This window comes from Miniopterus schreibersii, assembly GCF_964146895.1.
Source record: "Miniopterus schreibersii genome assembly, chromosome: 2".
NCBI lineage: Eukaryota > Metazoa > Chordata > Mammalia > Chiroptera > Miniopteridae > Miniopterus > Miniopterus schreibersii.
Genome location: NC_138102.1, coordinates 51,184,554 through 51,208,277, shown reverse-complemented (window position 1 = coordinate 51,208,277; position 23,724 = coordinate 51,184,554). Strand labels below are relative to the sequence as shown.

The 23,724-nt window shown below is 34.8% G+C and overlaps 1 protein-coding gene across 19 annotated transcripts in view; it reads right to left on the bottom strand.

Moving 5' to 3' along the window:
* Positions 1–233: 233 nt before the first annotated feature.
* MYCBP2 (MYC binding protein 2) overlaps positions 234–23,724 on the bottom strand; it is a 256,028-nt gene continuing 232,537 nt past the window's right edge. For all 19 annotated transcript variants that reach the window (XM_081128620.1, XM_081128638.1, XM_081128623.1 and 16 more), the window contains 15 exons: positions 20,827–20,907; positions 19,239–19,505; positions 18,471–18,754; positions 17,018–17,114; positions 15,497–15,616; positions 13,925–14,026; positions 13,069–13,197; positions 12,632–12,764; positions 11,450–11,553; positions 10,217–10,405; positions 9,118–9,225; positions 7,793–8,002; positions 5,129–5,236; positions 4,370–4,535; positions 234–1,058 (listed from right to left, as the gene is read on the bottom strand). In XM_081128620.1, coding sequence (XP_080984746.1) covers positions 943–1,058; positions 4,370–4,535; positions 5,129–5,236; positions 7,793–8,002; positions 9,118–9,225; positions 10,217–10,405; positions 11,450–11,553; positions 12,632–12,764; positions 13,069–13,197; positions 13,925–14,026; positions 15,497–15,616; positions 17,018–17,114; positions 18,471–18,754; positions 19,239–19,505; positions 20,827–20,907 — 2,214 coding nt within the window. In that variant the 3' untranslated portion in view covers positions 234–942. The remainder of the gene's footprint in view (positions 1,059–4,369; positions 4,536–5,128; positions 5,237–7,792; positions 8,003–9,117; positions 9,226–10,216; positions 10,406–11,449; positions 11,554–12,631; positions 12,765–13,068; positions 13,198–13,924; positions 14,027–15,496; positions 15,617–17,017; positions 17,115–18,470; positions 18,755–19,238; positions 19,506–20,826; positions 20,908–23,724) is intronic.

The window sequence follows — 23,724 nt, the reverse complement described above, 5'->3', positions numbered from 1 at the left end:
ATTTCCTGTTTCCCTCTGTGTTTGGCATATGTTTGTTTAACATATATATCTCCTAGCCAGTGTTTAAGATTCCAACATTGTACTTCATCACTCCTCTTATTTTACCTAACAGTTATACAAGTTATGATTGTGCTGCTGTGCTAGTAACTTTCTTTTCAAGGAAAACTGGATGGAGTTTTAGACCTTAAAGATATTTAAATTTTGTTTCTCAAGCAACACCTTACACAATCGTTATGCTTTCTCACTGTATAAAAATGTACAGTGGTTTATTGACATGTACATTCCAATATGTTTACAGCTGCAAGATAATGAGGCACACTCAGTATTGCACTTCATTAAAATTTCAGGCCCAAACTTAACCTAGAAGTTTAAATGAAACTGCATTTGTAATTTAGTAATTCTTATAGAGGACAAACATTGATATCTTTATATACAATGTGATACTTATTACATTTATATGCCGTCCTAACACAATTTTTTTTAAATAACAGTCTAGGAAATAAACCAGAATATTCTTCTTTTTATCCCCACCCATGATGCAATTGTACAGGATTACAAAAAGGCAGTATACAATAAACAATGATTATTTTTCTTTTTTGCTTGAAAGCCAGCATCTTTCTTAGTCCATGGGCATGGCGATTCTTTTTATATCAATTATCTATAAATGTCCAATGCTTCACAGGCCAATGAAGGCAATGGCCACATGCAAACACCTCACAAGTTTGATGTCTTGGCTCAAAAGAAAATAAACCAAACTAATAGGGAAATTTCCATAGCAAGAATTATGTACATGGTATTTGGCATCCTTCTTGCACTGTGAATGGTTCATTTTCATGGATGTAAAAATGGTCCCGTCCTTATCCTGAGCAGTTTAAACTTCACCACATCCGGCTGGGGGATGAAGGCAACTTTTCTCTCCATAGACAAAGGAATCTGAGTGTTTTAAAAAGTGTGAGCATTTCTGCACACTCCACAACCCAGAGCAAACTCTTCGCCAGTGGGCGGATGAACAACATGGAGTGGACATTCAGTTCCTTCTAATTGTTTGCCTTTGGGACCTGTATAAATTTTGAAGGAGACGAAAGAATATAATTAAAATATATATACATATAAACATAATATAAATATAAATCACTAATAAGTTATTCAAAGAAATAATATGACAATGGTTATGCAAATATAAAATGAAAAAATTTTTTTTCTAACCACAAAAGTAAAAATGTTCCCCATAAAAAAAACCATACCAGACATGCATGTAGAAGAGGGACATGGTCCCTTATCCACAACATCCTGCCGAGAGATAAACACTATGAGCTACAGATCTTTTTCTATTAATAAATGAATTTGGCTCATCATTTTAAAGCACAAAAATGGTTGCAAAAATTCCTCAAATTAGTCTAGCAGAAAATTATTCTGGATGAGAAAATATATTTTGTATAAAATGTTTTTCTCCAGGTAAAAATAAATTTAAGTATAAATAAGCCATCTTATTCTTCCATCTTCTCTGAAACAAAGGCACATTGCATTGGTAAAATGGGAACACTGATTATTAGCGTTCTTTTGAAAAGTATATGGGAGGGACATTAGTAGGAAAATAAAAATCACCCTAAAAATAAAAGCAATAATGTAATAATCTGGAAGTAACACTTTGGGAAAGATAAATTTGTAGATAATAATCAAATAAATTAGGCTTAAAAATGAACAAAAACCCCCTATTTTTCTATTATTTAAAAGACTTGTTTTACTCATGTGTACCAGTATCCTGGCACCAAAGAAGGTCATTAATAAATATCTTAGAAAGGAATGGAAGACAGAGGGATTATCTACTTTAATTAATCCAAACTCTTGTTTTCATCCATATATTAATTAAAATTAATGGTTGACAGTGGTTAGAGAATCGATCCTTCTGTCTTTCTAAGTAAACTACGTGGCCATCCTCCCTGCTGATTTCACTGTGAGTTCTCCTTTAATTCTCTTCAGTGGTCTAAATGAATGGATGAGTTAGAGGAATGCGAGAGACAGTGTATCTAAAGTGTATGATCTAAGTGTACGATCTTAGGCCAGGTATTTAACCTCTCTAGGCCTTAATATGCCATTTGTGAATGTGGGGGATAATACTATCCACCTTGTAGGTTGTAAAAATTAGGTGAGTAAATATATGTGAAAATGCCCAGGATCAACGTCAGTTCCTTCCTTCTGCCATCTCCCTAACTCCTCTCCTGCCTCGCTCCTGTGATTCACAATTGTTTATAGGACAAAGTCCTTTTGTAGGCTGACCTGGAGGATGGTGTGTGAGGCGAGGCCTTGCCTTTGCCTGGCCCATCCTCCTTCTCCTTGTGACTATCAGCCCTGTGTTCTCTGCAACACTTGTTTCATTACTAGCTAACTTCCTTTTTGTTTTTAGTTTTTTAGTTATTTATCTCCAAAACTCTTCCATGTTATAAGAGCAGGAAGCAATATTGCCTTCCCTGGTTCCCATTTATTTCCAGACCACTAACCTACAACTTTCATTCAGTAACCCTTTTCCTTCAAGCTCAAATGAGCTAGAACACTGCTTGCCCCCTTTTCACTCCCTTCACTCGTTGACCTTCAGACCACTCCCTTCCTCCAGCTGATGGCTCCCTTCTCTATTCTGGCCATGATCCTGAACACTCTAGCCTCACATTATTTTGATCTTGCTTCTTTCAAAGTCCACTACTTCTATTTTTTTTTTTTTAAGTTTTTCAGAGTTGGAACAATGTAACAATTTTTATTTGACATGAGCAAATAGCAAAAAGCGGTCTTACTAAAAAAACAAACAAAAAACCCACAAACAACCCTCTTTATCTTCCCATCTTTGTTTTTGAGATACTATATCTCTCATAGTTTAAAAATCACTAAGAAGTCACCTTCCCCATTTATCCCCCATCTTCCCTATTTTCTCCAGTAGTTAACCAATTTTATTAATTTCTTGCATCTTTCCAGTGCTTTTATGCAAATATAAACATAAATATATATATTCATTTCCTCCTTTCTTACAGAGGCAGCATACTGTATACACTCTTCTAAAATTTGATTTCCCATTTAATACTATCTCCTATAGCTCTTTCCATGTCAGTACGTAGAAACTCCATCCTCAGTCTTCTTTCTTTAATGATGCACATTACTTAGTGTTTAACCACCCCCCTATTGCGTACTTGTATCATTTATGAATCTTTATTACAAGCAATGCTTCAGTGAATAACCTTGCATATTTCTCTGTATTTTCTTCACATATGTAGGTATATCCCCCAGAAGTGGGATTGTTGAAAGGTAGATGTATTTGCAATTTTGAGAGTCACCTCAGGGTCTACCATTTGTACTCTGAGAAGCAATGGATGAGTGTGTGCTTCCCAGCTTTAACAATGTTGCCTATTGTGGTGTATGTACTTCTGTATGTATTTTCACTAATTTCAGATATATCTCATGTAAAATTCTCTTCTATGGTCACATTTACTTTTCCTTCCACTTCTCTGTGTTAAGGCTGTTATTCCATCTCACTGTGATCACCAGCCTCCTCCAAATTTTCAGTCTCTTTTTGGTTTCATATTGACTTTTCTCAGCCTGACCTCAACAGATAATCATTTTTCCTGTATTTTCAGTGGCTTCTTTAATTCCCTCCCTCCCTCCCTCCCTCCCTCCCTCCCTCCCTCCCTCCCTCCCTCCCTCCCTCCCTCCCTCCCTCCCTCCTTCTTTTAAATATGTTTTTACTGATTTTTTTTTAGTGAGAGGGAAAGGGAGAGGGACAGAGAGAGAGAAATACCGATGAGAGAGAAACATTGATCGGCTGCCTCTGGCATGCCCCTACTAGAGGATAGAGCCTGCAGCCCGGGCATGTGTCCTGATGGGGAATCCAACTGGTGACCTCTTGGTTCACGGGTTGATGCTCAGCCCCTGAGCCACTCCTGCTGGGTTCCCTTGGCCTTCTGATGCTCACTACACTGCCAGTTCCCAGTTATTCTAGATTAAATCATTTGTAAATTTTATGGTAGCAGTTCCAGGCTTCTTTAAAAAAAAAAATCACAAAATCCCCTTAAATGGTTCTGTTATTATTATAATTTCAAACTTCACATGGCCCTTTAGTGCCAAACAGCAATTCATTTACCAATCTTTAGCTGACTTCCTTCTCATTTCCCCAAGCAATCTGCTCCATTATAGCTCCTAACCACTCACTCATGATGAAGATCTTACTTTTTACTTCACTCAGAAAGTCCGAAGTTCATAAGAGCGAAGAACCCCCGGATTCTTTGGGATAGCATGAACTAGGGTTCTGCCACTTGAAACAGTGTTACCGTGTGGTCATTAAATAAAACTGGACACCATAAGTATATTTAAAACTATAAAAGCATACCTGCAGGACAGTGTGGTAGTTCTTCCTTAGGAATGCTAGTCATCCTTTGGAAATCATCATGACAAGCATTACAAAAATGAGTTGTTCCAAAACAGAAAAAGACGGCCACTGAACAGCAATAGCGACATTTATATTCCAAAAAGTCTGTGCCATGTTTTGGACACATCTATAGCAAAAGAAAACAGACACAAGATTATAGTGAATCTATTCCATTATACTTAAGATAGTCATATATACAGCTCAGTTATTCATATTTTGAGAGTATACAAAGCTCTCAAAACTGAATGAAAAATTGATAATACACACATTAAAAAAATAATGAATAAATGTGTGGCTTTGCCTAAAAAGATCTGGACAAGCCTCAAGTTCTAATCCCAGCTGCCTCATAACTAATTTTATTTATAAGATAGCCACTTAATTTCCCTGTGAATGTTTCCTGGTCAGCCAAGTTGAAAAATTAGTATTTCATTTCTCTACCAATCTCATAGATGTAGTGAAGATTCCATTGAAGAGGGGAAAGTCTAAAAGTGTGAAATATGGTGATTATTTTATGGGAGACAAAATTATAAAATGCAAATCCCATCCCAAATAAATAACGTATATGAAAAAATTTGGAATATTATATACTGCTGTACAAACATCAGAAAATGCTGGGGGGGAACCTGCTACATCATTTCCACCATAGTTACATTATTATTTTTAAAAAAATAGAAGTTTAACGTTTCTAAACTGTCCTTTCTAATAAAATGTTCTACCCACCTGAGCTCTGGAAACGTCAGAGCAGGCACCACAAATAAGCTCTCTGGGATCATAGTCATCCCCTTGTCCAGCCTCAGCATCGCAGCGAGCTTCACCACCAAAATATGCCTATGGGGAAAAACGCATTGAGATTACAGCAGGAAAACAACTCTGCTGTGGGAGATACAGTTTGGGCATAGTGGAAATAAGATCAAGAGGTCTTAGGAAACAGTATTGGCTATTAGACTCCCTTGCAATGTCAACTGGATGCCCACACTGCTGCCCAGAGGGCAGATCAGGATAAGAAATAAAGCTACTGTTCTTCAGTTCTGAAATGGATTCATGCTTATAGTGGGAAGTTCAAACATTGTACTGTCAAAGCAAAATAACAAAAAGAATGTACAATATTCCAAATAAATATCAAAGTAGGATATTAAGTAATAAAGAGAAACTGCTTTTTCAGGGCAAAGTTTGAAGAGTTTTTCATCATTTTGAAATTGTAAATAACATCTTCCTTCTTACTGCTTTAAAAAATATGCTTAGAACTTCTCCAATTTTAATACTATAGAACAAAAAATATGCCTAAAGTAAGTATTAGTACAGAATTATAACCCTCAGGCTAATGGGAAAGAAAAAGAAAATCAATTTTAATGATATAAAAAGTTTTAAAAAGCAAAGGTAAATTTGGTAATTCTGTTCAGAATACTACTCACACTTATAAACCTACACTCTTTGCAAGAGCTAAATAGTACCCAATATAGATACTTGAATAAATGAAATTATCATAACAAATAATTTATCTGAATTTGCTCTGGGTACAAAATAAATGAGGTCAATTATAATTAGGGCCATCTACATGCACATGTTCCATAGCCAAAAAAGCTATGTCCATAACTGAGGATAAACAAGATGAGTCAACATAAATCTATTATCTGTACTAGAAAAACAGGTCAAAAGACAGGTTCCATTGATACAGACATTATTAAATGGTCTTCCACCAGCTAAATTTGTCCTCAGAAATATTTCACTTGTCCTGGTCTATTCCAGCTGTTTTACTTTTCTTGATTCCCTGCTTGGCTTCCTGGACATTTGACTGTCATCCTCATGGTGGCACAATATTCATTTATGTTTAGTACATTAAACACACAGAAGTAATGTTTTATTATTTGTAACAATACAACTCACATATACACAGTACTGGTCTTTCCTGGGGTGTATGTATATTTGTCTGCCTTTCTGGTTACCATCTGTCTATTTATCCTTTCATTTATTATCTGTATTTTCTTTTTGCTATACTGGGAGACTATGCACCTTTCATTTATTGATTCCTTTGTTCATTTACTCATTTTCTAATTAACTTAGTGTCTAATAAGTGTCAAGCCTAGAGACAGAGTACTGAAAAAACAGTCTGTCCTCAGGAACTTATCAAGTGGGGCAGAGAGACGAGTGAGCCGGTCACCATGAGCACAGTAACGAGTGCTGCGACGGCTGTACGCCAGGCTTCCAAATCACCAGGCGGCGGGAGCGGTGGGCACGTCACAGGAGGTGCAGCCTGATCTGAACCCAAAAGTATGAGAGGTAGATTTGGCTCTGCACGTGATGGTAGGTGGCAGGTGAGAGTAACATGCAGAGCAGGAGGTAGAGAAGAGCATTTCATGAAGAGAAATCGCCTGTGCGATGACATGGAAGTGCCAGTGGGTCAGCAGACATGGCCGAGTTTGGGGCGCTGCACGTTGTTCAGTACTTTATAGCACAGGGTACAAATGGTAGCATACTGAGGGATGAGACGAAGGGTGGACAAGGTACAGGATTATAAGCAGAACAATGATGCAATCGGATTTGAGAAACAGTAATCTACGAGTAGCAGTGTACTTCTAAAGGATGGCATGGGGGGGTGAGGGGCTCCACAAAAGCAGTTCAGTAAGAAGGCTGCTGTAATTACCAAGAAAACCATCAGGGTTGCTGAAGATGTCACAGAAAAAAAAACTCAAGAGAGATTTGGAGACAGAATTGACAGGACTTTGTAAGTTAATACTGGAGAATGAAAGAGTCAAAGTTGAACGTAATGCTGGACGCATGGACTTTGAAGTATCTGTGAGAAGTCCAAATGTTGGATATTTGTATACAGATCTCAAAAATTTTGGAAGGTCATAACATTACAAGCGGTCAGCAAAAGCATGGGTGCACAGGAGGTCACTAAAGATAAGGAGATACATTGTTAGGCAAGGATGGGGTGTTGGGGAAACAAGCATGTTAGGGGCAGGTGAATGAAAAGAAACCCTAGGAAGGAGTTAAAGACAAGTGGTCAGAAAGGAAGGAGGATATCAGAAAGTGCTGTCCTGGGAGCCAAGGAAGTAGGAATTTACAAAAGGAGAGCTCACAGAGTCAAGTAGGAGAAGTTTATTCAAGAACCAACTGGATTTGGAAAACAGGAGGTTTTTACTGATAGGAAGTAGCTTGTGTACAGAAATATTTCATGTTTTGGAAATAGTCTGTATAGCTTAAAAAAAATCCCAAAACAAATTAAGTAAATAAATTCAACTTGAAACATAGTACCAAGCTTTCTCATTTTTAACTTGAGATTTAAGATGTAATAATAATTGGATATCAGTATAGAAATTCAACTCTTTAATCACATACGCAATCTCTAGTTGTTAAAAATTCTTAGCATAATTTATAGCATACCTTTCTGCATTTGTAGCAAACATAATATGCATATCTATTCATGGCATAGCCAGCTGGGTCATTATAGAATCTCACACCAGGAGTTGTGATAGCTTCACTCTTATGCAGACCTTCATATTCCAATCTCATTAAGGCTTTTCTTCTGACATCTTCATAGAGTTCTTTTATTGGATCAAGCAGGTCTTTTAATACTATATGATTTATTTTGTTCTGAAATTATAAAATGAACATCTGTTAGGAGAATCATTTATTTATTAATTGCACCGAAGTGCCAAGCACTGTGCTAGGAGATAACCCAAAATTTTCTAAATAAAATGTCATTTAAAAATAATCTTGTAAAGTCCTCACAAGCCTCACAGGGAAAATGGGGGTAAGTGGGGCATAGAATGTGAAAATTCCATTTTATTAGCTTCATATTCTTGAGTATGGATCATGTCTCCTGTTGCCTTAGCTGTTCTGGGAATAGAAGGTTATTACCTCACTGCCACAAATAAGACACAACCCTCCGGTGTGTGTGTGTGTGTGTGTGTGTGTTCTGGTTCCTTGGAGCAAGGGTAGAATGTCAGGTAGATAGAAATAAGCAGGTAGTATTTTCTATACCACTTAAATGTGAACCTTTTTTGGTGGCACTTTATGAGACAGGAGAGCAAACACTACAATCTTTTTGATTATTTCTCAGTGTAAGCAATGACTGTGTTAAGTCTTTCCACATTATACCCTATATACCACTCTGCAACTAGGAGGGAGCTACGGAGAACTATATAGAAAAAAAAGAGAACAGAGAAGGCATTGCTAATCACATTCTTAAATAAAGGTTTTTTTGTTAATCATTATTAGCTTGCCAAAACAACTTGCTACTTTGCTTATTACTATCTCTGTAGAGATGTGTCAAAAATGTTCTTCTTATTTGAGTTCTAAAAGAATCTGTCTTGACGGCACTGAAAGTTCAGATTTCACTCTTTACTGGCAAGTATCAGTACCTATAGGAGCCGCCGGCTTATTCTTCTTTTTGGTAGTCACCCACTGCCATGTCACTTGATCTCAACTCTTAGGGGGTGTGAAAGCAGTGATAAATGCCCTTCAATGCCTGATGATGTCTAAAGAAATTTTATGATGCAGTATGCTTAATTTAACTATCTTTTAATTGGCAATTACTATTTTGAAATGTACTATAATAGAGAGATCTATAATATTCTCTGGTACCACCTGGATAAAGAGAGCAGAAACTGTTGAGGGATGGTGGTAAAAAAGTAAGCTGAAAGATGAAATATGAAAATAAAGATTAAAGTAAATAGAAAGTAGGTAATTTCTGATTTTTTCCATACCTTGCATATGGGACAAGATATAAATCCAAATGTTATCCTTGGACCAAGCCATCTGTTTTCCAAAACTCGTCGACAACACTGTAAATGGAATACATGACTGCAGTCCAGCTTAGATAAAGAAAAGAGAAAGATATAAGCAAATGTACTGATGATAACCACAAGTAACTGGCAGATTAGTCAATGTACGGTGCTACTAAATGCATAAGAGAAAAAGCAAGAAATTTAGTACAATGAAATTTTAGCACCTTTCCACTATTCATAGGACATTATCTAGGTCTCCAGCTTCTCCCAATCTTTTAGCATACATATATTTATGCCACCTTATAGAGAGTAAGCTGAGTCAGGAAGAATGCAAGATTACTCAGTTCTGTATCTTATAAAAAGAAGAGGAAACTACTAACTTAAAGATTTAAGATTTATTTTTGAGACTATTACCTTGGAACTACAAGAACCGGAAGTATAAATAAGCAACCAGTAAAAGTAAAAAAAAATGGTATTTAGCCTGGCACACGTGACTGAGGGGTTGAGCATCAACCTAGGATCCAGGAGATCGCGGTTCGATTCCTGGTCAGGGCACATGCCCGGGTAGTGGGCTCAATCCCCAGTGGGGTGCGTGCAGGAGGCAGTCGATCAATGACTCTGTCATTATTTATGTTTCTATCTCTTTCTCTCTCCCTTCCTCTCTCTGAAATCAATAAAGATATATTTTAAAAAATTTTTAAAAAAAAGGTATTTAGCAAATAGTAACTTCGTAATATTTTAATATTATAGATATATGCACATACATTATGTATAGAGGTATGTATCATTGCATCATTATGTGTAGATCAATTAAATAATGTTACTAAATACCATTCTGCATTTTGAAAATTGAAAAGCAAGTAGATTCTGTACAATCTATTTTTCATCCCTTATGAACATTTTATACATTTTATTGATTATATAGGCTCACACAAATCACAAATTAAAACTAAACACACAGAATGTAAACAGAACATAAGAGACAGAATTTCCTCTTTAATAAACTGGTAGGTATTAATGGGACATTTTCTCCCAATAATAATCTAGACACATTTAATACTCTAAAAGCTGAGACAACCTGAATGGCTGGTGCTGCCGAGAGTGCTTCAGTGAAACATATCATGCACATGTCATCAGCATCTTGCTTCAGTGTTGTGGCACTTTTATCACAGCCGTGTAGACAGGGCAGACAATGCTCTTCGTTTTTTACACCTCCACATGGATGGCCGCAAGGATGTGTCTTACTACAGGCTATCTTAGCATATTCCTAAGATGAATTACAACGGCACATAAAATATCAGAAAAACACACATCCTAGTAATTATATTCATTATATTAATTTTCCAAGATATTTTCCCATAGGAAATACATATTAAAGCTAAGTTACAATAAAGTAATTTTTATTCTCTGTTTGAATATAATTTAGGATTATTAACAAAGCCTATTTTTCTTTTAATGTGATTTTAAGAAATTTCACTCCACATAAAGGGAATGCTAATTAGTGAATTGCAATTTAATCTACTTGTTATCATGCATAGCCATGAAGCAAAAAGATTACTGACATACAATCTCCTCATCATCACCCATCCCCTCTCCAAAATGAGGATAAAAAAAAAATACTGATATCTTTCACTATTTGGGCACTAGCCAAACTCTTGTTAACTAAATTGAGGAATCAAAAATATCTGGATAGCCCTGGCCATGTTTCTCAGTGGTTAGAGCATCACCCCATGCACCAACAGGTCATGGGTTTGATTCCAGGTCAGGGCACATTGCCAGGTTGCAGGTCAGGTCCCTAGTTGGGGCAGGTACAGGAGGCAACTGATTGATGTTTCTCTCTCACATCAATGTTTCTCTCTCTCTTCCTCTCTTCCTCTCTCTCTAAAAAAAAAAAAAAAATCAATAAAAACATATCCTCCAACATCTTATGCAAATAAAGACAATTTTGATAATATGAAATGTGTACAGATGTTCAAGACTAAAGAACTTTCAGATACTACAAGTTTATTTTAGGAAAATAAGTGAATAAAATATGTATAAGAGGCAAAGAAAATAGTCCATAGATCTTTAATTGTTTCTAGTACAAAAGTAAGTGTTAACTATATATGCTGATGGTAGTTGGGAAACGCACAAAACGAGTCTGGTTTGGGCTTGAATGCTTTATCTGATCCATTCCCTAGTTCTGATAAAGCATTTAACTCTTAGCACGTGTAATACACTAATTTAGAAAATGAGTGATGCTGAGCTCAAACTCTAATATGAAGTAAAGGTGTCATTTGGCAATACCTGCTCTCCTTGCTGGGACACTCACCTGGCAGTCTGCATCAGAACAAACACTGCCAACAGCAGATAACTCTGTTCCACTTCTGGAACCGCAGAAGCGGCATGCTTCTGAGCTACTTGTGGTGGGTTTGCCTAGGTTCAAGCAGAAAAAAATCCTCCTGAAGACTGTTTTCTACATATTTTAATATAACTAATTAAAAACAAGCAAGAAAATCAGGTTTGCATCAGTTGCCATCACTAGGAAAACAGCCTGGCAGTGTTGGAGGTGAAGGATTGTAAGCTGCACTAATTACAAAATAAATACACAAGAAAAGGGATGAGAAACTGAAGAGTTATATCTAAAGCCAAATAAATTATTAACTGATTTATTTATACATTTTCAATAAAAAGAAATAGACTAGGCTTCTGAGCAGATATGGCAAGCCCCCCACTAAAAAAAGCACAATAGTAGACAAAATGTAACATTAAAAATTAAATAAAAATACAGGAGAAAGGGAAAGCTTTAAGTGCCTTTCCACAATGGCAATATTAAAATGCATAGGACAAAAACTCATCAGAGAATATGAAACTTGAAAAACAGAATTCCTACCCAAGGAAGTAGAGATAACAGCAATTTGAAAGAAATTTATAATACACTGAACTTAAAACATACCCTTTTTAAAAAGGAGAGTTTATATTATGAATACAATGATGTTCAACATTAGAACATCTGTTAATGTTATATGTGGCATGGACAGATTACAGCAGAGAAAAAAATCAGTTCTGAGTAAAAAGGACCATGCTCTTGAACATGAAAAGTTACTCATATCTAGAGTTAAATTTGTTTAGGTTTATACCTAATTCCAACATCAGGAATTTGTGTCAGTCAAATGGCAGGTGACAGGTACTAAAAACTGAGAATTTGTAAGATTGTTATGTATCTCTAAACTGGGAATATACCAGACTTACTTTATAAATAAAACAAAATGAAAACACACACATTTTAGAGATAAAATGACTGGCCCAAAGTTACACAGCTAGTTAGTGGCAAATGAGATTTCCTCAGTTTTAATCTACCATTGAACATTGTCTTGTCATTATAATAATATAGGTAGTGATCAATGATGTCATAATAATCACTTCTCAGAATATACTCAAAATTATTCACATTAAATAATTAAGTTAAGCTAACATCTAGTTTAATGGTAACCAATCTAAACTCCTCCTTTACCTGTGTGTTCTCGGAATTCCACCATTGCTTTCATTGTTTTAGAATCTGCTAGTGCCATCAACCAGAACAATTTGGTTCTACCACAACCTTCGTGAAGGTCAACCTTTATAGCTTCTTCTTCTTCTTTGAAGACCTATTGCATCATTCAAAAAAGGGAAAAATATATTTATTTATGACTCTGAAAGAGAAGTATAAATTTTAGTTTTTCAGTGATAACAATGGCCTTCTTTTAGTAAATGTGGACACTGTCTTAGAGAGGTTAAACAACTTGCTTGATTTACACAGTTGATAAGTGAAACAATTGGGAATTCCACTGAGGTCTTTGATTTGAAAGTCCATTTTTTCCCCCCATTACACCAAGTCTCCTTCCCACAAAATTTACTGAATACACTTTATGTTCTAGATACTGTTCTGCATGTAAAGACAGAAATCTTCACCTGTCTTTGATGAGTTTTGGTTCGTCGATGAAGATGAAGGAATCTGTCACAGTCAGTACATAAATTTCCACACACGTTGCATAAAATGATTGCTGCAGTTTCACCATCATCATGGTTATCACACATAGGCTAAAAAAAGACATTTCTATAGGTTACATTAGATTAACAAGAAAGCCTCAATATTTACACAAAGTGAATGTAATTTATCTTTAACAGTAACAGACTATTATTCTGAAGTCTATTAAGAATTTGGAATATGAACATTAAACAGAATGATGGCAAGTGTACTAAACTATAAAATTCCCTCAAAGGCCCCAATTCAATGATTAATAAACGTGTATACTTTGGTTAGTGACTTGAGAAAATTTCTCCCCATTTATATTCAAACATTCTGTATGCTAAATGAATAAATTATTCATTTTTGAAACTTGAACCATTAATAAACAAGTGTGGAAAGGGAGCATATAAAGCCTTCTTCCAGTGAATGTAAAGATACATATCAAATCTACTGTAAGTACATTTCTGAAGAAATAGTATGTCATATGCCTCTCTTACTGCTTTATTTCCTTCTTGCCATAAGACTGATTACATTTTTAGTACAAAAATCGAGATACAATATCAGTCTGGTTAAAAAAAAATTTTGATGTGATGCAAACATATCTCAGATAAGAAGGGGAAAGCTGTTTTATATAAATAAAGCCTTAATATACTATAAAGAGGGAACCCTTGTGAGGTGAACTTTGGCAACGTGACACAAATTATGTATTTTGACTTGCATTATTTTTTTTTAAAGCTAAGCTAATGCTGACTATAGAGAAAAACAAGGTAATTTTATATAAAGTAATTCTGATCTTACCATTTGTTTTTGTTGTCCATCCTTTCCCATCCATCTCCCCGAGGAGAGACGATCTACATGGTCCTGATCAAGAACGCACAGTGATGCCAGGGCAAGCCAGAGCTGTTGAAAGGAAAAGCTGTTAAACTACTGAATTCTTAGGACAGACTTATAAAATGCTGACTGTGTACCACATGGTAAATAGTTCAATAAATGCCAGCTGGATTTGAAGATATGTAAATACCCACAAAATTTCTTGACAGGGCACCAGACACACAACCGACTATTGCATGTCCCACGCATATAGTATGCACTCAAATAGTTACTGAATAAATGTTGCTCTGATGAAACATTCTATGTTCTATCTGATATACAGTAAAAAATTATCCTTTATTATGGAAACAATATCCTTTCCTCTGGAAATAATATATTAATAAATGGATTTTCATATTTAATATACCAGTGAGTAGTTGGGTACATATTAAATTCCTGTAGATATTAACGGTTACTCACAAGTTTCTGTATGCCCCTAACTGCCTAGCACTACGCTTGGTGCACTTTGTCAGAAATAAGTAAATGTCTAACAACTTTAGCAATTTGTCCTCAAAAATAGTTCAACACTTTCTGAGGCTAAAAGGGTAAGGGTAAGCTTCAGTTTTACATAGAATATATTTTTTCATTAAAAAAAAAATTAACTGTCTTAACTCAAAGAAGTGCATGAGAGTGTCACTGGATATGAAGAGTAAGAGGGAAAAAGTAGAGAAAGAAAAGCCAGAAAAGAAAAATAAGGTATGCAAGAAAAAAGAGAGGACAGAATGAAAGAGAATACATGCAGGGTGGGGAAGGGTTACTGTCAAGGATAACTGCTTCAGGTGTCACACTCACTAGCAACATAGCATAAATTGGCTTTTTCTGCTCTAGGGAAATATAATTTATCTTCTTTTTCAGAGTTCTCAGAATAACTTAAAGCAATATCCACCAGTGTTTACTTCTTCCCAATGCTCTCATACTGCCCTGCTTCAAGGGAATCGCAAATCTCTTCTGGAAGTACATGGGACATGAAATTTGGCAGGTTAAAAATTCCTACAGATGTTTCATCTGAAGAATGCAATCCCACTTTCTAAAATATTCTGCCCCAGGCACAAGCTTTTTGCTTTTAAAAAAAGTAAGGCCTGTAAATCCAGTAAGTATGCTATAGGGCTCTACTGTAGGACAACTGGGTCATATCAAAAGGAGTACGGGGCGGGGGGGGGGCTTGTCTTCAAAGGACCTCAGTCTATGCCAGCATAATGCTGACACTAAATTTACTGTGTAATGCTATAGTAAATACACCATTAGAAACAAAATATACTGACATATAAGGAAATTTAGCCTTTTCTACCAGTATATCCTGAGCTTCCTAAATGATAACAAAACGGGACAATTAATAACCACTACACTTATTTCAATATTCCAAAAAGTGCTTCATATTTTAATAAATATAATATCTGGTAAAGAAAATATAGATTAAGCTGACTTATTGATTCAAATTTGTTCAAACCTATTACTGAAAAAAGAAGATGCAAGGATATAGACCAAATGAAAAAAACCTACCCTAGTTGTTGCAATACATCTCACTGGAGATCGAAATTCTTCCTCCATCTTGGTCAAGGCAATGATGGTTTCTGCAATGGCATTTTTCGTCACTCGGGACCATGCTTCTGACAGATGACCCTATTAAGCAGGACATAATAATTTAATAAGCAACCAGAAATGTATAATCATAGTAGTAAATTCTATTCTCTGAAGTAACATCTCTCACTCATAAGAAAAGATTTGTTAGTGGAATTTTAATCAAGGGGCATAGTTTTGAAATAAAAATCCTTCACCACCCTATAAAATATTCAACTTCTAATCACTATTTTGATGATAGAAAAGTAAATAAATTAGGTTCTCAATACTCTAGAGTTCAAGGGTATTTTCTTTTACATTTTGATAAAAACATAACAGAAGTACTAAGGTTTCTATGCTTGAGACATTTTGATTATGAAACCTTGTTGCTTAACATGAAATTTATACAGCTAAGCTAACTGCTTTAGATGAGTATTACTGGAACCCAAGAGCATAAATAGGTTCAAATGAAACTACCTTAATTGCTAACTTGATTTTTACCAATCACCATCACTTTTTAACTGCTATAGAATTTAAGTGTTCCTAAACAGTTTTCTTAAATATTTCCATCCAGTGAACATACTGAGAAAGCCTATTTGAGAACTGAAAAAATTCTCCATTTCTCTGATTGAGAAAATGTCCATGCTGTTGGGAAAAGTGATAGGACTTCATATTTCCCCAGAATAACTACATATCTGCATTTTATCAGTCTTTTAAGGGGCAGTTCAAATTCTTTCTCCTTCAAAACGGCTTGCTGTCTCTTCTACCTCTCAGGAATCTATAATCCATGTATCTTGCCCCCTCAGGCTGAACTCCTGGAAACACTGGAATGTAAGAAAACTAACATTATGGAGACCCAGTAAAAGGAAGGCACTCTACTAAGTAATTCCCTTTTCTCCACACTCCCAGATTTTCCCACAAACCAACATCTAAACCAACATCAAAAATCAAGTTAGCAATTAAGGTAGTTTCATTTGAACCTATTTATGCTCTTGGGTTCCAGTAATACTCATCTAAAGCAGTTAGATACTCATCTAAAGATAGTGGTGTAGGACATTAATAAAGAGTAAAGTTTTTATAAACTGTGAGAACTGACGAGGAGAAATATCCACTTTGGGGAGCCCCCTTTTCCCTTTTTGTTTTCAAACTCAGGCTATTTTTTAGGGTTCAAAGAACATATACTTATTATTTTTTAAGTTTTAAAGTCTTGGAAGACTTATGTTACAATTCTCAAGTAGGTGAACTGGGAAGCTTGAAGTGAACATAATTTACACAAAGGACAAATTTATAACTAACTGAAAAGATAAATGGTACAACAGATAACCTACTACACAGAGCCTTTAAGTAAACCAAAATAACACTAAAATACTTCTCCTATTAATTCAGTAGAATAAGCTGCTTGTTTTGTTAATAAGATTTCTATTGCATTTCAATTGACATATGCTCAGGAGGATGGGAACTTACTGCTGCCATATCCTTAATGAGTTTAATGATGATCTCTGAGATCTGGGTAGGAGTTGAGCCCTTCATCCACCAATGACTTTCACCTCGTCGAATATAACTACAAAGAAAAATCAGCATTTGTAAACCAACCAGTGATAGTTAATAAATGAATTAAGATGAAAACTATTATTTCAATATGCAGCTTTTAATTCTTTAAATGATCCAATTAAGTAAAGCCCTTTAAAAGAAAATTAATCAACACATTATCCATTATCTGTATCTTCAACAAGGGAGTAGCTATTCTGATATGTGCTCCCTTTGCAATATTTCTGTTTATACATTATTTTTGTATGCATCTTCTAGAACAGTGCTATTTCAAACTACTGTCCACATAGCATATATCAGCTAGAATATGTCAACTACATCACTGAGCACACTACTGCTGAGTTCAGCTGGCATTTTTTTACCCCCCTAGCAAGTCTATGGAGATGAAGGAAGCAATACACTGATTTACATTCTGATGTTATTTACTTAATATCATGGATTGGCTCTTTTACTAGCATGTCTCTAATTTTCTGCTGTAACACACATTTCTGGAATAAACAACCTTGCATATATATCTGTGCATATGTATGGACAATTCTGATGGAAATAACTGTAGAAGTAGAATTGGTAGGCCAAAGAACATGCATATTATAAATATAGTGATACACTATCAAACTGACATCCAAAAAGACTGTAGCAATTTACATTACACATCATTAAAAAATGCCTATTTCTTCATAATGCTGCCAATGCAAAGATATTCTCCTACTGTTTTATCTATATTTCTCTGATTATCAGTAAAGTATCTTTTCATTTGTTTATGGCATTTGTAACTTTTCTTCTCTGAACTTTTCTTTTCATGTATCAATTGTTTGTCTTTTTCTCACTGATTTGTAGTCATTCTTCTAATATTATGCCTAATAACTCATTGTCCACTATATAGGTGTTAAATATTTTTTCTAAGTCAGTTGCTTATATTTTAAAAGTATTGTCTATCAGTTAATTTTCATTTTTATGTGGTCAGATCTGTGAATCTTTTCCTTTGTTACTTTCGGATTCTGTGTTTTGTTTAAGAAGGTTTTCCCAAATTGAAGATTACAAAAATATTCTTCTATGACTTGTCCTTGTAGAACTTTAAAAGATATATATGTATAAAGCTTTAATGGATCTTAAGTTTATTTTTGTATATGGTGTGAGGTAAGGGCCTATAATTTTTTTTCTACATGGTAAGTATTCCAAGGTCATATATTCAGCATCATCCCCAAATGACTTTTATCATATATAGCTTTCTTTTTAATATACTGGTCAGTCATTTATGGCTTCTATTTGGTGAATAGGTATATATGGTAGAAGTTGACATCACATCTTAATTCTCCAAATAAGAGCTCATTGCGTTCTATTTATTATGAAAACAGCCTCAATGACCAACCTGGAATTGAAAATCATTGGAAGGGTAACTGTTGTAACTCCTTTGCCCACGGTGGTGCCAGCTGTTCCTGTGATGGTGGTTCCTTTGGCTTTTAGCTGTACTGTGAGTGCTTTGGCAATGCATCCAAGAAACATGTCCAAGATCCCTAGCTTATTCCAATCTCCTTTCTCTGTTGAGTGAATGATATCACTGATATCTGCTGGGGGGAGGGATTTCACACCTATGATGCTGGCCAGACGATTAGGGGTCACTTCAGGCAAAACTCGTCTTAGTAAGGAGGTTACCTGGTAAGAAAAATAAAAGAAAAGAATTCCATGTAAAGACAGGTGTTTTAAAGTTTTCAATTTTTTTTAATGAACCTAGCTACCATTCTATGACTTCAAAGCTTTGAGAAGGACAGAAATATGATTTAAATACTACACTATTTTTTAATTTCCCAAGGGTAATTGCTACCTTAGGGCAGTAAGAAAAAACACACATCTTCTATTTGGTCAGGATTAAGGGAAAATTACATTATAGATCTCAGGGTAATAAGACAATCAGAATACTCTTATCACAACAGCACATTAGTAAAGTAATTTTTGTTCTTCCAATTTTCATTACAATGAGTCAAAAATAAAAAGCATGGAGTTAAAGTACAATCCAAAACCTAAAATATTACCAAAGAAAACAGAAATTGCTAATAAGGTCTTACACTTTACTGGTTTAATTTTTAATAATGTTTCAAGCAACAAAATAAGCCAAAAGGTAAGTGGTATGACCAGCCACCTGTCTCTGGACTCGAGGAGATGCCGTGTGGAGCAGCGAGAACAGATCCTGGAGCAGAGTTAGCTGTTGAGCCAGATACTGCCGACCCACGTTAGAGCCACTCAGTGCTAAAACCATAGAGAGTAGCTCAAAGCAGTAAGCATCAGAGGAGGCATCTTCATCATTCGGCTGAGAATTGGCATTTTCTTTGCTTGATATGGCATGTTCCCATTCTTCCCGAACTCTGGTGGCTTCCATGCGAATAGCCTGGACTATGTGAGCACATACCTATTTAAAAGGTGACAGAGCAACATAAAGAAATGTAAAAACACATTTGTAAGTCTGATTTACTACTCCTAGTTCTTAAAAAAAAGACGAGAATATTAGTTGATACTCAACTATTAATACTCTTCCTCCCAGTTAATTCTACATCATACCACTCTTTCAACTCATCTTAAAAAACAATTAAGAAAAACTAGGGGAACCATGATTAAAAATCTGAATATGTATATCAACTGCTATGTAGAATCTACTTACATATAAGTAGAATCTACTTATATGCCTATAGTTTAAAACAGCAATTTTCAACCGGTGAGCCACAAGAATGTTTAAGATATGCAGGACCTGACTATTTAGACATGGGAACTGGCCTGTTCTCCCTTAGACTGTCAGATAAAAGAATAACAACAGCCAACACAACAATAGCTGTCTGGTGTGAGTAAATCAAAATTATACCTATTTTTTTGTTATATCAGCAAAAATTATATTTTTTGGTGTGCTGCAGAATTTTAGTAATTAGTTTATGTATGCTATGAGATGAAAAAGGTTGAAAATCACTGGTTTGAGACATCAAAGAAACACAAATTATCATATTTTATAACTTCTAAGGCATATTCACCCCCACTGTAACCTTTCAGTTCACAATGTGCTTCATAACTGATGGCATTCACAACTTAATTGGCAGCAAATTTTATTTTTTACTGCTATATAAAATAACAGTACATTTTACAACTGGTAGCATCTAAGATTCAACAAAAAGCTGTTAACAAGATAAAGCACAAATAAATTCATGTCATTTACTTAGAAGATTTAATGGTGTTGAAAGTTAAAATAATGGGCTAATTTAAAACCAATATTCTACTTGACTTTTGAAGGGCTAATTTCATGTTATTTAGGCAAATACGAACAATGTCGTGCTACTTCCCAATCCTCTTATAATTAAAAATAGTAACACTGGTTTAGTTACTGTAATTACTCAGCAAAATAAAAAGAAATCAATGACCAAACAAAAAGCGGCAGGTAAAGGAACACAGGACATGCAAATAAAATCTGATACAGTTGGACATTTGATACCAAAATTAAACAATCTATCTGAAAATAAGAAATAACAAAGAGCAGCAAGGTAAGAAAGTCAGCACTCATAAGGAATCTTTAAAGTGATGCAGGTATGCCAATATACTACTTCCTCTCTAGAAAAAGGCAGATACATTCTGCAGGACCTATAAAAGAGTCAGTATAACAAAGCCTCCATAAATTCTGGAATATACTTTGTACCTTAAAAACATACAAACAAAAACTGATGAAGACAATGAAATGGCTATTAACCAACCTGTTTTTGTAAGTTAGTCAGTTTACTCCTGCTGAATATGATTCCAACCATATGTTCTTTCAGGTCAGCATCTGATGTTGCCTTTATGAAGAAAAAGGGGGGAAAAAAGCAAGCTCTGAATAAAATTTGTACACATGTGGGACTACATCAAACCAAAAAGTTTCTGCACAGCAAAGGAAACCATCAACAAAATGAAAAAGCAATCTACTGAGTGGGAAAACATATTTGCAAATCATACATCTGTTAAGGAGCTAATATCTAGAATATATGAAGAACTCATACAGCTCAATAGCAAAACAACAACAACAACTCATTACAAAACGGGTAGATCTGAAAAGACATTTTTCCAAAGAAGACATACAGATAGATGGCCAACAGGTACATGAAAAGGTGCTCTACATCATCAGTCATCAGAGAAATACAAATCAAAGCCACGAGATATTAACCTCAAACCTGTTAGAATGGCTGTTATAAAAAAGACAAGAACAACAAGTGTTGGTGAGGATGTGGAGACAAAGAAACCCTTGTGCACTGTTGGTGGGACTGTAAACTGGTGCATCCAGTATGGAAATCAGTATCGAGATTCCCCTAAAAATTAAAAGTAGAGTTGCCATATGATCCAGCAATCTCACTTCTGAGTATGTATTAGAAAAAAGCCCCCAAAACATTAATTCAAAAACATATATGTACCTCTATGTTTATCACATCATTATTTACAATAGCCAAGATATGGAAGCAACCTAAGTGTCCATCAATGGATGGATGAATAAAGAAATTGTGGTAATATACAATGGAGTATTACTCAGCCATAAAAAAGAATGAAATCTTTGCCATTTGCAACAGCATAGATGGACCTTGTTTGAGGGCATTAGTCTAACTTAAAAAAGTTACACAGAGAAAGACAAATACCAAATGACTTCTCTTATATGCGGAATCTTTTAAAAATTATATATGTTTTATATATATCTATAAATAAAACCAAGCTCATAGGTTAAAAGAACAAATTGATAGTCACCAAGGCAGGGGGTGGGTAGGAAAATTGGGTGAACTGCTTTTGTTTCTGTTTGTGTGTGTGTTTAAACAATGGGGAAAAAGTATTTTGAGAAATAATTATGCAGGTATTTTTATAAGGTGAATTTACTTTAAGTTGAGGTGCATAACACTATGACAAAGGATAAAGTTTAAAGAAGTCACCAATGACTACGGTGACTATGAAAAAGAACAAAATTCCCAAATTTAAGATATTCAGGGAAGTACCCTATCTTTTCATGAACTTCTTTATCTAGTCAATTTGGGTCATTCTGACTGAATCTATGTCTAAATTGTGGACATTAGTTTATATCCTATATTCAGTTGTTAGAAGGGCAATTCAGGAAAATGACATTTGGTTGAAAAGAAAAGTGTTCAACAAAGCTCTATAAATTAAGCTACTCTAACATCAACAGTAATCAAAGAAACATATCGTAAGAAGAAAAACAAAGCCTGAAATTTTATAGTGCTTATTATGTGCATGGCACTCTTCTAAGTGACAGTGATACACAAAGATATATATATATATACATATATATATATAGGCATATATGTACGCATGTATGTTATATGTTACACACACACACACACACACACACACAATCTCATTTAATCTTCACAACAACACCATAAGGTAAAAGCTGATGTTCTGCCTATTTTACAGGTAAGAAAAGGCTCTGGAAGACATGAACAAAAGTATCAACCAGCTTGAACTAAGTGATATTTACAAAACAAAAACAGAGTTCACATTTTTTTCAAGTTCACATGGACATTCATTAAAATATACCACATTATGAGCCAGAAATCAAATTTTAACAATTTTAAAAGGACTGAAATTATACAAAGTATATTTTTTGATCACAATAGAATTAAACTAGAAATTAATATAGAAAGCTATCAGGAACATCCCCAAATATCTAGAAATTAGACAAGACACTTCTAAATATCCAGGGGTCAAAGAAGAAATCAAAACGGGAGTCAGAAAATATTTTGAACTGAATAAAATGAAAACACACACACACATCAAAAATTGTGACATCCACCCAACTAAAGCAGTAGTTAGAAGACAATCATGGCATTACTTGTGTGAGAAAAGAAAGGTTTCAAGTCTATGATCTATGTTTGGATATTATAAAACTAGAAGGAAAAAAACAAAACCCAAAGCAAACAGATAAATAATAAAAGATTTACCACCACAGATTCTACTGATATTAAAAGGATAAGTAACAAGGGTATATTATGCACAACATATGCCAATAAATTCAGCAATTTAGATGAAATGGACAAATTATATAAAAGAACTGCCAAAGCCCACTCAAGAACAATAGACCACTGCAACAGCCCTGTATCCTTTAAAGTAAATTTGTAGAAGAATTTTTTTTGCTACAAAAGAGTTTCCTTATTTTTTAACTTCTTTCATAATTTGTGGGTTTTTTTTTTTTTCTTTTTAAAAATACCTATATTGAGATATAGTTCACATACCATATTATTCATTCATTTGAAATGTGTAACGGATATGTGCAACCATCACTACAGTCAATTTTAGAGCATTTTCTTCACCCCAAAAGAAAAACTACCATTTAGCTATCACTCCCCTAGTTTACCTTCTCTTTTATTAAGGAAAAATGAAATGCATATAAACTAGTAACGCATATCTATTAACAGATATAATAATATATGGATTATTTTACTGAGTAAAAGAATTAAAAAAGAGAAATATGTGAAAATATCCATTCTGATAAAATTTCTTAGCAAACCAGGAATAGAAGGAAACATCCTCAACCTGATTAAGAGCATTTACAAAAAAATCTATAGCTAACATCACACAAATGTTGAAGGACTGAATGCTCTCCTTTTAAGATCCAGAGA